This window comes from Ascaphus truei, unplaced genomic scaffold (assembly GCF_040206685.1).
Source record: "Ascaphus truei isolate aAscTru1 unplaced genomic scaffold, aAscTru1.hap1 HAP1_SCAFFOLD_883, whole genome shotgun sequence".
Lineage (NCBI taxonomy): Eukaryota > Metazoa > Chordata > Amphibia > Anura > Ascaphidae > Ascaphus > Ascaphus truei.
The window spans coordinates 84976-100000 of record NW_027457222.1 but is presented as its reverse complement, the minus strand read 5'-3'; the positions used below and the strand labels follow the sequence as shown (position 1 = coordinate 100000).

The following is a 15025-nucleotide window of genomic DNA, read 5'->3' as shown; positions in this document are numbered from 1 at the left end:
CAGCTTTGAGCACAGCCAGGGTTAAGGTGCATACCCAGAAAACCACCCACAGACAGCTGTTTCGACCTTTATGGGTCTCATCAGTGTGGGGTTGGTTTTACTGGGAACGCAAGAGAGGCTATGGGATAGGCTAAACCATAATACTGAGTTAAGTTATGGTGAGTAAAAAAAGTGACAAAAACCCTCCACAGGAAAGCAAATATGCAAATATAGCTGTATGCTCATTTGCATGTCTTAGGCAGGTCTGCAACCCCGCCTTTCCCCATTATCACCCAGCATACAGCACTTCCACTGCAGCAAGGGATTCTGGGAAATGACATGCAAATGAGCACACAGTGTCACTTTTTGCCTCAATAACCATTTTTAAACTTAACTCAGTATTATGGTTTAGCCTATCCCATAGCCTATCTTGCATTCCCAGTAAAATCAACCCCACACTGATGAGACCCATCAAGGTTGAAACAGCTGTCTGTGGGTGGTTTTCTGGGTATGCACCTTAACCCTGGCTGTGCTCAAAGCTGTGACCATGCAGAAAGCTTAAGCCTATAGGGAACCATGTTAAAAATGGTTATTGAGGCAAAAAGTGACACTGTGTGCTCATTTGCATGTCATTTCCCAGAATCCCTTGCTGCAGTGGAAGTGCTGTATGCTGGGTGATAATGGGGAAAGGCGGGGTTGCAGACCTGCCTAAGACATGCAGATGAGCATACAGCTATATTTGCATATATATATATATATAAAACACATATATATAAAAAATATATATATATATAAAACACGTGTGGGTCTGTGGGTCTGTATATATATATATGGAAACAACAGAGAAAAAGCAACCTTTAAATAGCACACGGACATAGATGAAGGTGTAACAAAAGAATTTATTAAGGTGAATAAAACAGGGGATAAAGTTAAAAGGTGAGGGGGGCTAAACGCTACCTAGACAATGTGGACCTGGAGGCAAGGGTCTAAATAAAGATCCAAAGCAAGACATGCACAGGACACAGGGGGCTCTGTATGAGCTATATACCTGCGTGACAATCAACTTACACTGAGATCTTGTGACCACATGTAAAATTATTATGCCATATAATTAATGCAATGGTTACATGTTGTGGATACACAAGTAGTGAAGGTAACACAGTACAAAATACGTCACCACTCAGTAGGTAGATGTCACAGACAGAACTCCATGTCTGGTGGAAAAAGGTAGGGGCCCCCCTCAGCAAGACTCCCACTCCGTATATATATAACACGTGTGGGTCTGTGTGGCTCTGTATAACAGTCAGGGCCGGTGCAACCACATTTTGGGGGGGCAGCGGAAGAGGGCGGTAAGCGCAGGGTGGCAGCAGAGGAGGGGGGGTGTCAGGGGAAGGGGGGAGGGAATGAGTGTGAGGAGGGGGAATTTAGTGCGAGTGGGGTAATTGGAGGGGAAGAGTGAGAGGAGAGAGGGAGTGAGGAAAGGAGGGAGTAAGAGTGCGACGGAGAGGAGAGAAATACATGCAAGGTGGGGGGGATTGAGTGAGACAGGGGGGGATTGAGTGAGAGGCAGGGGGGATTGAGTGAGAGTGGGGAAAGTGATGGAGTGGGGAGAGTGAGAGGATAGAGGGGGTGAGGAAGGGAGAGATTGTGGAAAAGAGGGAGTAAGAGTGAGACAGAGGGGAGAGAGATACATGCGAGGTGGGGGGGATTGAGTGAGAGACAGGGGGGATTGAGTGAGGCAGGGGGGGATTTAGTGAGAGGCAGGGGGGATTGATTGAGAGTGGGGAAAGAGATGGAGGGGGGAGAGTGAGAGGATAGAGGGGGTGAGGGAGGGAGAGAGTGTGGAAAAGAGGGAGTAAGAGTGAGACAGAGGGGAGAGAAATACATGCGAGGTGGGGGGGATTGAGTGAGAGTGGGGAAATTGATGGTGGGAGGGAGAGTGAGAGGAGAGAGGGGGTGAGTGAGGAAGAGAGGGACTGAGATGGAGGGGAGAGAAATACATGGGAAGTGGGGGGGGGGGGAAATAGCGGGGGCTCGTGAGGTGTGAAATGGGGGGGGCTCACAAGACCGGCGACACATGGGGAGGGGGCCCGGTCGTAACTCTAGTCCTTGGCCCCGGGAAATCTCTTTGCGGCCACAGCCCTCTCCTGGTTCAAGTCCTACCTATCCAGCCTCTCTTTTAGTGCCTCCTCCTGCTCACTCCCTCTCTCTGTGGGGGTCCCACATGGGTCTATCCCTGGCCCTCTGCTATTCTGTCTCTACACCTCTTCTCTCAGTGAACGAACACAACTGTAACAGGGGAGTTATCCCTGTTCAGGTAATGTACCTCTAATCCAGCAGTGTGGTGGTTAACTGCTGGTAGTCAATTAACAAACACCACCTGCCTGATTAGATGGCTTAGAAAAGCCTGTCTTTTGAGACAGGAAGTGAGACTCCTTAGCTCACACCTGAGCTGAACTTGGAGACAAACAGTCTTGAGCCCTGCCAGAAGAAACAGCAGAGCTGCTTCCAAGACACATGGGAAACTTCTAAACCTGAATGCTGACACACCCTGAGGAAAAGGGAGCTGAACCAGGGCCAGAGAAGATTTTCCCTCCAAACCATAAGGAACAGATAAGACTTTCATTTATAAGACTTTCTATATCTGCTTATTTCATGTTATATGTTTGGGGCTGGGAGACATGCTTATCTAAGGGAGTTGTGAACTGCATAGTATTTCACTAAAAATACTCCCAAGTGAATAGAAGCTTTGTTTACCCCTTGTTTGGATGGTTTCCTGATGTTAAGGAAACAGGCGCAATAAAAGGCTTATTTAATTTCCCTATAATCAGTCTCCCTTGCATACCTCTGTGAGCGTCTGACTACAACAACCCTTTGGCTTTCATTAACATCTCGGTTTTAATGACACACCGATCTAACCAAAAATAATAATAATAATAACGTTCACTCTCCCAATCCTCTGCAATAGTGGAAATACATGTACCATGTAAAAGATGCAAGGTTCCTCTACCCACACCCCTGCTGTGCGGTCACGTGTTCCTTCTGGCCTCAAATAAGCAGCTTCTTAAAAAGGCTTTGCCTAAGGGGCCGGGGGAATGAAAGATAGCTCTGCATTATATTACAATGTGTGACCGCTGTCTGACTAAGTCAGCATTTCCTTTTATATTTCTGCTGCTCTGCAGAGAACTTTTTGTTTGAGTCCTGATTCTATTCCACACATTTTTACCCAAATCCATATCTCCTCCCCTGTCCCACTAACTGTCTCTCCGCAGTCTCCCCTGTCCCACTAACTGTCTCTCCGCAGTCTCCCCTGTCCCACTAACTGTCTCTCCGCAGTCTCCCCTGTCCCACTAACTGTCTCTCCGCAGTCTCCCCTGTCCCATTAACTGTCTCTCCGCAGTCTCCCCTGTCCCAATAACTGTCTCCGCAGTCTCCCCTGTCCCACTAACTGTCTCTCCGCAGTCTCCCCTGTCCCACTAACAGTCTCTCCGCAGTCTCCCCTGTCCCACTAACTGTCTCTCCGCAGTCTCCCCTGTCCCACTAACTGTCTCTCCGCAGTCTCCCCTGTCCCACTAACTGTCTCTCCGCAGTCTCCCCTGTCCCACTAACTGTCTCTCCGCAGTCTCCCCTGTCCCACTAACTGCCTCTCCGCAGTCTCCCCTGTCCCACTAACTGTTTCTCCGCAATCTCCCCTGTCCCACTAACTGTCTCTCCGCAGTCTCCCCTGTCCCACTAACTGTCTCTCCGCAGTCTCCCCTGTCCCACTAACTGTCTCTCCGCAGTCTCCCCTGTCCCACTAACTGTCTCTCCGCAGTCTCCCCTGTCCCATTAACTGTCTCTCCGCAGTCTCCCCTGTCCCAATAACTCTCTCCGCAGTCTCCCCTGTCCCACTAACTGTCTCTCCGCAGTCTCCCCTGTCCCACTAACTGTCTCTCCGCAGTCTCCCCTGTCCCACTAACTGTCTCTCCGCAGTCTCCCCTGTCACACTAACTGTCTCTCCGCAGTCTCCCCTGTCCCACTAACTGTCTCTCCGCAGTCTCCCCTGTCCCATTAACTGTCTCTCCGCAGTCTCCCCTGTCCCAATAACTGTTTCTTCGCAGTCTCCCCTGTCACACTAACTGTCTCTCCGCAGTCTCCCCTGTCCCACTAACTGTCTCTCCGCAGTCTCCCCTGTCCCACTAACTGTCTCTCCGCAGTCTCCCCAGTCACACTAACTGTCTCTCCGCAGTCTCCCCTGTCCCACTAACTGTCTCTCCGCAATCTCCCCTGTCACACTAACTGTCTCTCCGCAGTCTCCCCTGTCCCACTAACTGTCTCTCCGCAGTCTCCCCTGTCACACTAACTGTCTCTCCGCAGTCTCCCCTGTCACACTAACTGTCTCTCCGCAGTCTCCCCTGTCACACTAACTGTCTCTCCACAGTCTCCCCTGTCCCACTAACTGTCTCTCCGCAGTCTCCCCTGTCTCACTAACTGTCTCTCCGCAGTCTCCCCTGTCCCACTAACTGTCTCTCTGCAGTCTCCCCTGTCTCACTAACTGTCTCTCCGCAGTCTCCCCTGTCCCACTAACTGTCTCTCCGCAGTATCCCCTGTCCCACTAACTGTCTCTCCGCAGTCTCCCCTGTCCCACTAAATGTTTCTCCGCAGTCTCCCCTGTCCCACTAACTGTCTCTCCGCAGTCTCCCCTGTCCCACTAACTGTCTCTCCGCAGTCTCCCCTGTCCCACTAACTGTCTCTCCGCAGTCTCTCCTGTCCCACTAACTGTCTTTCCCCCTTCTACTATCACCCCTACACCCAAACTCTCCCTCACAGTCACCCCTACACCCACACTCTCCCTCGCTGTCACCCCTACACCCACACTCTCCCTCGCTGTCACCCCTACACCCACACTCTCCCTCACTGTCAACCCTACACCCACACTCTCCCTCACTGTCACCCCTACACCCACACTCTCCCTCACTGTCATCCCTACACCCGCACTCTCCCTCACTGTCACCCCTACACCCCAACTCTCCCTCACTGTCACCCCTACACCCAAACTCTCCCTCACTGTCACCCCTACACCCAAACTCTCCCTCACGGTCAACCCTACACCCAAACTGTCCCCCCTACACCCAAACTCTCCCTCACTGTCACCCCTACACCCACACTCTCCCTCACGGTCAACCCTACACCCACACTCTCCCTCACTGTCCCCCCTACACCCAAACTCTCCCTCACTGTCACCCCTACACCCAAACTCTCCCTCACTGTCACCCCTACACCCAAACTGTCCCCCCTACACCCAAACTCTCCCTCACTGTCAGCCCTACACCCACACTCTCCCTCACTGTCACCCCTACAACCACACTCTCCCTCACTGTCACCCCTACACCCACACTCTCCCTCACTGTCACCCCTACACCCAAACTCTCTCTCACTGTCACCCCTACACTCAAACTCTCCCTCACTGTCACCCCTACACCCACACTCTCCCTCACTGTCACCCCTACACCCACCCTCTCCCTCACTGTCAGCCCTACACCCACACTCTCCCTCACTGTCACCCCTACAACCACACTCTCCCTCACTGTCACCCCTACACCCACACTCTCCCTCACTGTCACCCCTACACCCAAACTCTCTCTCACTGTCACCCCTACACTCAAACTCTCCCTCACTGTCACCCCTACACCCACACTCTCCCTCACTGTCACCCCTACACCCACACTCTCCCTCACTGTCACCCCTACACCCACACTCTCCCTCACTGTCACCCTACACCCACACTCTCCCTCACTGTCACCCCTACACCCACACTCTTCCTCACTGTCACCCCTACACCCAAATGCTCCCTCACTGTCACCCCTACACCCAAAAGCTCCCTCACTGTCACCCCTACACCAAAACGCTCCCACACTGTCACCCCTACACCCAAACTATCCCTCACTGTCACCCTACACCCAAACTCTCCCTCACTGTCACCACTACACCAACACTGTCCCTCACTGCCACCCCTACACCAAAACTCTCCCTCACTGCCACCCCTACACCCAAACTCTCCCTCATTGTCACCCATACACCCTCCCTCTCCCTCACTGTCACCCCTACACCCAAATGCTCCCTCACTGGCACCCCTGCACCCAAACTGCCCCTCACTTTCACCCCTACACCCAAACTCTCTCTCACTGTCACCCCAGCACCCAAACTCTCCCTCACTGCCTCCCTTATACCCAAACTCCCTCACTGTCACTCCCACACCCCAACCCTCCCTCACTGTCACCCCGACTCCTAAACTGTACCTCACTGTCACAGCTACACCCAAACTCTCCCTCACTGTCACCCCTACTCCTAAACTGTACCTCACTGTCACCCCTACACCCAAACTCTCCCTCACTGTCACCCCTACACCCAAACTCTCCCTCACTGCCACCCCTACACCCAAACTCTCCCTCACTGCCACCCCTACACCCAAACTCTCCCTCACTGTCACCCCTACACCCAAACTCTCCCTCACTGTCACCTCTATACCCAAACTCTCCCTCAGTGTCACCCCTACTCCTAAACTGTACCTCACTGTCACCCCTACACCCAAACTCTCCCTCACTGTCACCCCTACTCCTAAACTGTACCTCAATTTCACCCATACATCCAAACTCTCCCTCACTGTCAATAATACCACAATCTCATCAACACCTCAAGCCCACTGTCTTTTGATGGTGGTGGAGGTGAATGTGGTCCTACATGTGTAACGGTGGTGGAGGTGAATGTGGTCCTACCTGTGTGACGGTGGGGGAGGTGAATGTGGTCCTACCTGTGTGACGGTTGAGGAGGTGAATGTGGTCCTACCTGTGTGACGGTGGTCGAGGTGAATGTGGAGTTATCGTAGTCCCAGCCCTGCTCACAGCTCTGCACCCTGGACCCGTTGGCTGCTCCCTGGGAGCTGTTGAGCAGCAGGTGCAGCTGGGGCTTGGAATACATCTTACAGGAGCTGAAGGTCCCATCTGCCTCCCGGGGGATGTAGACAAGGAGATGTTCCTCCTGGCTCAGGTTCTCAGGCTGCCCCAGGGTGGGAATGGCACAGTGGTGGGGTGGCACGGCCGAGATGAAGATGTGCAGGAGGAAGTGGAGGGGCAGGATAACCCTGGGGAGGCAGAGTATCAGGAGAGACAATATCTGGAACTTGCCAAAAACACCAACTTCCAAGAGGACATCCTCAAACCTCATTCTGCACAGGACTTGGGGAAGAGGAGGACACTTGGGTCAAGAGAAGAGGGGGGCAAAAGTGAAATTATTAGCCAAGTCTGTAAATAGTAATGCAGGAGCTGTAAGATTGGGGCTTGTCTGTATGGATAACAAGGTATTGCTGGGTGAGGTGCCCCAGGAAAATGGGCAGGGAGCATGCGAGTGCTCAGAGTGGTGTCCAAAGGAATGTAATGAACGCTACTGGCAGACCTCCACTCTTCTCCGGTGTTAATAACCTCGGCCCCTGTGCTTTCTGCTGCAGAACATCATGAGACATATCTTGGTGGCTTTGTAGATCAGTGAAACACAGAACATGCATTGTTTATCAGGAAGCTACCGCGTAATAAGATGTCAGGAGGCACCACACACAACCACTCGTGCCTAATCAAATTAGCATCTGGAACCCTGCCAGAGAGGAGGAGGCTGACACAGGAGATGATGATACTGAAGCAGGAGATGATGAGGTGGACACTGGACATGATGCTGACGCAGGAGATAAGCCTGACACACAAGATGAGGGTGACACAGAAGATGATTAAGCTGAAGCAGAAGATGATTAGGCTGATGCAGGAGAGGCTGGCGCAGGAGATGCTGATGTAGGAGAGACTGACACCCGAGATGAGGGTGACGCAGGAGATGATGAGGCTGACGCAGAAGATGCTGATGCAGGAGATGATGAGGCTGATGCAAGAGAGGATGATGCAAGAGAGGCTGATGCAGAAGATTATGTGGCTGACTCAGGAGAGGCTGACGCAGGAGAGGCTGACGCAGGAGATGATGAGGCTGATGCAGGAGAGGCTGACGCAGGAGAGGCTGACGCAGGAGAGGCTGACGCAGGAGATGATGAGGCTGATGCAGGAGAGGCTGACACAGGATTGGCTGACACAGGAGAGGCTGACGCAGGAGCGCAGTAGAGGCTGATGCAGGAGAGGCTGACACAGGAGAGACTGACACAGGAGAGACTGACGCAGGAGAGGCTAACTGTGAGGATTCGCCGTTCTGGTGCAGCTGCCCCTTTAACCCTTACTGATCCCCATGGCACTCGAGTGGCAACCTGGCGGCGGTACTTATACGCGGCACGCGGGTCCTGCGCGGGCCCGTCGACCTCTTCTGTCTCTGGGCGCAGGGCGCGTTCTTGTTCCTCTGGTCTTGACTCGCAGAGCGTGCGCTGTCTCCTCGTCAGTCAGCGGTCTCCGCCCCAACCCCGTCCTGACGTCAGGACTACGCAGCACGGTCGTGTCCCTCGTTCCGCCTCTTTTCCCGCGGTTCCCACCTCTGGTCTCCGCCCCCATACTGGCACGGGTGTCGTGGCGCGAGGACAGCGCGCGACCTGGTCGCCTACGTGTTGTGGGGAGATGGTGAGGCTGACGGGGGAGATGATGAGGCTGATGCAGGAGAGGCTGATGCAGGAGATGATGAGGCTGATGCAGGAGAGGCTGATGCAGGAGATGATAAGGCTGACGCAGGAGAAGATGAGGCTGACGCAGGAGAGGCTGACGCAGGAGAAGATGAGGCTGACGCAGGAGAGGCTGACGCAGGAGAAGATGAGGCTGACGCAGGAGAGGCTGACGCAGGAGAAGATGAGGCTGACGCAGGAGAAGATGAGGCTGACGCAGGAGAAGATGAGGCTGACGCAGGAGAGGCTGACGCAGGAGATGATAAGGCTGACGCAGGAGAAGATGAGGCTGACGCAGGAGTGGCTGACGCAGGAGATGATAAGGCTGACGCAGGAGTGGCTGACGCAGGAGATGATAAGGCTGACGCAGGAGATGATAAGGCTGACGCAGGAGAAGATGAGGCTGACGCAGGAGAGGCTGACGCAGGAGATGATAAGGCTGACGCAGGAGTGGCTGACAGGAGTGGCTGACGCAGGAGATGATAAGGCTGACGCAGGAGTGGCTGACGCAGGAGTGGCTGACGCAGGAGATGATAAGGCTGACGCAGGAGATGATGAGGCTGATGCAGCAGATAACATAAGTTGTAATAAGACCCTGTAACACATGGCGTAATAAGACCCTGTAACACACAGTGTATTAAGGCCCTGTAACACATGGCGTAATAAGACCCTGTAACACACGGTGTAATAAGTCCCTGTAACACACAGTGTAATAAGACCCTGTAACACACGGTGTAATAAGACCCTGTAACACACAGTGTATTAAGTCCCTGTAACACACGGTGTAATAAGTCCCTGTAACACAAGGTGTAATAAGACCCTGTAACACACCGTGTAATAAGACCCTGTAACACACAGTGTAATAAGACCCTGTAACATACGGTGTAATAAGACCCTGTAACACACAGTGTAATACCCTGTAGCACACGGTGTAATAAGACCCTGTAACACAAGGTGAAATAAGACCCTGTAACACACAGTGTAATAAGACCCTGTAACATACGGTGTAATAAGACCCTGTAACACACAGTGTAATACCCTGTAGCACACGGTGTAATACGTCCCTGTAACACACGGTGTAATAAGTCCCTGTAACACACGGTGTAATAAGACCCTGTAACACAGAGTGTAATAAGACCCTGTAACACACGGTGTAATAAGACCCTGTAACACAGAGTGTAATAAGACCCTGTAACACACAGTGTAATAAGACCCTGTTACACAGAGTGTAATAAGACCCTGTAACACATGGTGTAATAAGACCCTGTAACACACGGTGTAATAAGACCCTGTTACACAGAGTGTAATAAGTCCCTGTAACACATGGTGTAATAAGACCCTGTAACACACCGTGTAATAAGACCCTGTAACACACAGTGTAATAAGACCCTGTAACATACGGTGTAACAGGTCCCTGTAACACAAGGTGAAATAAGACACTGTAACACACGGTGTAATAAGTCCCTGTAACACACGGTGTAATAAGTCCCTGTAACACACGGTATAATAAGACCCTGTAACACAAGGTGTAATAAGACCCGCAGGCACTAAGCTAAGGGGTAAAGAGGACATGTGCTTTTCTTGCCTTGTGAAACTTGTGTAAATTACCGCTTGTTTTGGGAGCTCAAAATCTTTGAGTTTCCCGCTATGTTATTAGACCCCGCAAGATTTTATAACTAAGGCTCAATCGATCCCACCGCTGCCACCAGTTAATATAAGCCTGTCACGGGAGAACAGGTTTATTAACACCTTTTTATACCGGGATCATTGATTGAGCAAAGCAAGGTGGTAAAATAAATTATAATTTATTTCAGGAGAAGACATACACACAATGTAACACAATTTACAAGGTTAACACACTTACTGGGAACGGGGCTAACAAATAAATCTATCCTCCAAATTAAATTCACAAAAATGACCTCTGTAGGAGCCATTTTCCTTGACTGGTAGGTACTCACGAAAGTCCTGGAACTGTTTTCGGCATGCAATGCCAGACGCGACCGCTACGTTCTCAAAAGCGGGACTTAGAAACTTTTCTGAGTTTAAAATCCTTGAATCCGTCTCGCGTCTATTCAGCACAGAGCATCTTTGAATTTGCCATTGTTGGTTTGGCGCTTGGAATCTGCTCTCCTGATTGGCTATAAGCCCTCTTAAGGGTTTCAGGCTCTCATTCACCAACCTCTACAACCTATCAGAGCGTGGGAATATCCCTGCCAGCCAATCACCGATTTGCCAGTATTGTAAAGCCGGGAGGGCACCTTTTCTCAGTCTGTAAAGGGGCATGCGCCAACCTGGCACCTCTGCCTCTTTGCATACTGCGCCCACCTGCTGTTCAGGCTCCACAGAGTCTGAGTTCTGGCAAATGGTGACCGGATAGCCCTGTGTTAGCCCAGGATGCGGGTACTCATGCATACTTCAGTACCCCTTCTGCTCTAACACCTTGGCATCCCTGAGGCTTTCAAGTCCGGACTCCACACAGACCCAGAGGTGCCAAGCTTGGTAGCCGCCTGGTCTCTTGAAATCCATGACTTGGAAATCCCACAGTTCAGTCACAGGTTATCAGTACATATACCTATTAACTATAACTCTTTAATAAAATATACTGTGTCCTGTCTTATGTGTGGTAAAATATATAAGTCCCTGTTCTGGTGTCAGGAATAGAGTGAGAGTGTATATCCCCTACATTCACTAGCCTCATTCTTGGCACACTAGAAAAATAACTTTTTTTTAAACTTTTACACACACGAACCACTCTCAGCTTTATCACTTAGCTGGAGTGCCGCCCTGAACCCCTATCCTAGGTGCAGGGTAGCTGGGCATATATCTGGGTTCCACTCTTTATACTGGGGGCCCCTCTGTCTACTAGGAACCCCATGGGTGATCGCAGGTATACATTAACCCTCTCATGCCCGGTTACCTTGTCTGGAAGATTCTGCAGCAGGGATCCTGGCGGTGAGCCGAAAGAACGCTCTCAGAGTCAGAGTTTGGCAGAGTAATGTGCTTGGCTGAATCAGAGAATCTCACTCGATTCCCGGATCCAACTCCTGGGGTATCCCATAACTCTGGAACCCTGATACGTAACCACATTCTGTAACGACTTTCTCCGACAAACCCACCCTAAAACTTACAGCCTAGAAATCTCCCGGTCCCAGCACCCCAGGAAAGGCAAAAAGCACATACATCTTTAATGTAGCATAATTTGCACACAGTCATAGTAATGCATTTAGGACATCTGGGTCCAAGAGCTGACAGTCTAGGACCTCAACACACGGATCAGGGGTAAACAAGTGGGCTGAACCTTTATTAGTGAGCCTTGTAAACCCCTTCACCGTTACAGCGACCAGTGCTGCTTTTCTGTGAAGTTTTTGCAGTGCCTGGGTTAACCCTTGCAATACCTGTTGTCACCATTTTAGACCCTGACTTTCATTCCCTGGACAAGGCTTGTCTCTCTCTGCGTTTCTGGGTGGGCCACTGCAGGTTTTCAGACTTACATTTACAAAGACGGACTTACTTTTGATTTATTTTGCTTGGTTATTCCACTGCTGGTTTTCAGGTTCCAATTTCAAAAGACCAAATACTCCTATTGTTTGGTTGCAGCAAGCTGTGATTTTCCTGCAAGCTGTAGTTCTTCCTATGATTGGTTCTAAGGTTTCAGTTTTTACCTGCAAGTTTCCCTGTAGTTTGTTTTTCTGCAACCTATGATATTTCTATGTCTGATTTCTAAAGATTCAGATTTAACTGCAGGTTCCTGCAATCTGTGATATTCCTATGCATGATTTCAAATGTTTCAGACCTAACTGCAAGTTCCTCTGTCTGTGGTTTTCCTTGCAATTTATGTTCTCTGTGACTGATGCTAAGGTCTTAAATCTTCAAGTCAGCTCTCCTATCTTTTGTCTCTCTGTTGTGCCTAATATTTCTGTTGTTCATTCCAATGCTTCTGCTTTAAAGACACGTTTCCTCTTTACTGGTTTTCTTGGGAAGTTTGGTTTCCCCATGTCTGAAGCTATGGACGCCACTTTGAAAACAGCCCCGAGCAATAAATGTTAACACAGTACCACTGATTCTTCAGAGCTTCTCAAAACAAAGAGAAAGAAAAAGAAGAGAGGAGGTTTTACAGTGGAAGTTGCAGAAGGAATTAAGGATGAACCTTCAATATCAGGGAAGTCTGCGTTAGAAGGGAATGAAATAGATTGCCTCTCAAGACAATTAAATAAAGAGCAAGAGGCCAATGCTGTGCTACAAAAGGGTCTGTCCACAGCAATTGCTAAGTGTGTACTCCAGGAGAAAGAAAAAGATTAGTTGGAGAGGGACAGGGTGATCCTGTCAAGGAAGCTGGAGAAGGCATACGGAGATTCTGCCCGAGACCAGAGTTTCATTGATCAAGTTGACACAGCGCTGGAAACCTCTCAGAAGGAAGTTCACATGCTTAGTACAGAGCTTAAAACCTCTTGGGAGGAGATTTGCTACTTTAAAACAGAGATAGGAGTCTTTCGGGAGGAGAGTTGCTAATTAAAAACAGAGATATGTTCCGTGAGAGACGCCTTCAAAGAGTTAAATAGTAGGTTTGAAACTGTAAACCAAATGAGTAAGAACTTATTTGTCCAAGCCAGTGAATTAGAAGAGGAGAAGAGACTATTGATAGAAGAAAAGTTGAGGGTGCAATTAGCACTGGAAAAAGCAGAGGGTGACTTGAAAAAAGATCAGTTGGAGAGTGAATGGGTCATCTTGTCAAGTAAGCTGGGGAAGGCCTACGCTGATAATGCCCAGTACCAGAGTTTCATGGCTCAAGTTGGCACAGTGCTGGAAGCATCTCAGAAAGAGGTTCACAGGCTTAGTACAGAGCTGGAAGCTTCTAAGGAGAAGAGTTGCCACTTCAACACAGAAATATGTTCATTGAGAGAGATCTTCAAAGGGTTATATAGCAGTTTTGAAACTGTAACCCAAGAGTGCAAGAATCTCTATGTCCAAGTTAGTGAAGGAGATAAGAAACTCCATGAATTAGGAGAGGAGAAGAAACAATTGGTCCAGGAAAAGTTAGACGTGCAGACAGCACTACAGAAGGAAGAGAGAGTGCTGCAAGAAGAACGTGTCTCCCTGGAGCAGCGCACACAAGCAGAAAATATGCTGCAGAGTCAGCTGCAAGAACTGCGTGCGAGTCTGCAGGACGCCAAAGAGAAACAGGTGAATGCTGAGGAGAAGCAGCGAGTTCTGCAGGAAGAAAGTATCCAGACTACAAAGTAAAAATGCTGCAAGAGTATTTGAGTACCCAGTGTGTCCCCAGAGAGCAGCATGAGGAGCTGAAGGCCACATTGAGCATAACCAGAGCCTTGCTGGAGGAGGAGCTTAGAGGCCAGGCAACCCTGTATGAGAGGGAGCACGAGGCGGTCTAGAAACTAAAGCAAGAGTTAGAAGAGCAGAGACATGGCTCCATCCCTAACAGCCAGTACACCCAGGAGAAAGGAACCTGGAAAAGGCAAGCTGCCATGACCCTAGTGAAGGAATTGTCGGAGCTCCAAAATGTAACGAAGGATGCGTGGAAGCAAGCTCAGAGCGAGCACAGTGAAGAGATGAAGGCCCTGAGAGGAGATTTGTAGGATGCTCTCAACCAGGGGTCTCTCGCTGAGGAGTGAAAATTACAACAAAGCCTAAAAATGGAAAGACTAAAGCTGGCAGCTGGTCACACATCCCAGCAACTCACAGCGCTGCAGATTGCTGAGCTCAAGGCACAGCTTGCCAAAAAGGAAGAGAGGGAGGAGGTGTCCGTCCGTCAAGTGGCTGGCCTGACACTGTGCTATGAGGTCAAAATGGCCAATGCCTGTGAATTGCTGGACCACACAGCCCATTAGAAGGCCCGGCTGCAGCTGGAGCTGGACAAGGTCTGGAAGGAGTACCGGTAGCTCCAGGTCAGAAATAAAGAAATATGTTGGTCACAAGAGGAGACCGTGGAGAGTGAACTCGATGTCCCCCCTGACTCATGTGGAGAGTCTGATGCACCCATCCTTGATGCCCACATTCCCAATGCCCATGCCCCTGCTATGACGTTAGATGGACCCCTTGTGAAGTTCCTTGCAATGCCTAATGTATCTGATGCCTACGCTCCTGTGATGAGGATAAATGCACCTCTCACAGACTTCTCATCAGCACCTGACTTTCACATTAAGTTGGCCTTCCATCAAGTTTTCCCTGAAGAGCCTGTAGGGTAGTCTGGAGTCGTTGCTGATTTTTATTTTCCTGCGAAATATGGAGTGTTTTCTGAAGGCCATCGTGAGTCGGCTTTCCATCAGGGACACCCTGCTAAACCTGGAGGGTCGTCAGGAGGATCTACTGGCTCCTTTGCTCCCGCTGTGAACACAAGCGCACATTCTTCTGTTTGTCTACAAGTATCTGATGCGTCCTCTGCTGAACCTGTGACCTACTCTGCAAAGTCAA

The 15025-nt window shown here is 50.2% G+C and overlaps 1 protein-coding gene across 1 annotated transcript in view; it reads right to left on the bottom strand.

Moving 5' to 3' along the window:
- Nucleotides 1-7409, bottom strand: part of LOC142486461 (solute carrier family 22 member 7-like) — a 27106-nt gene extending 19697 nt beyond the window's left edge. The window contains exon 1 of the mRNA XM_075585055.1: nt 6805-7409. Coding sequence (XP_075441170.1) covers nt 6805-7182 — 378 coding nt within the window. The 5' untranslated portion in view covers nt 7183-7409. The remainder of the gene's footprint in view (nt 1-6804) is intronic.
- Nucleotides 7410-15025: the final 7616 nt, after the last annotated feature.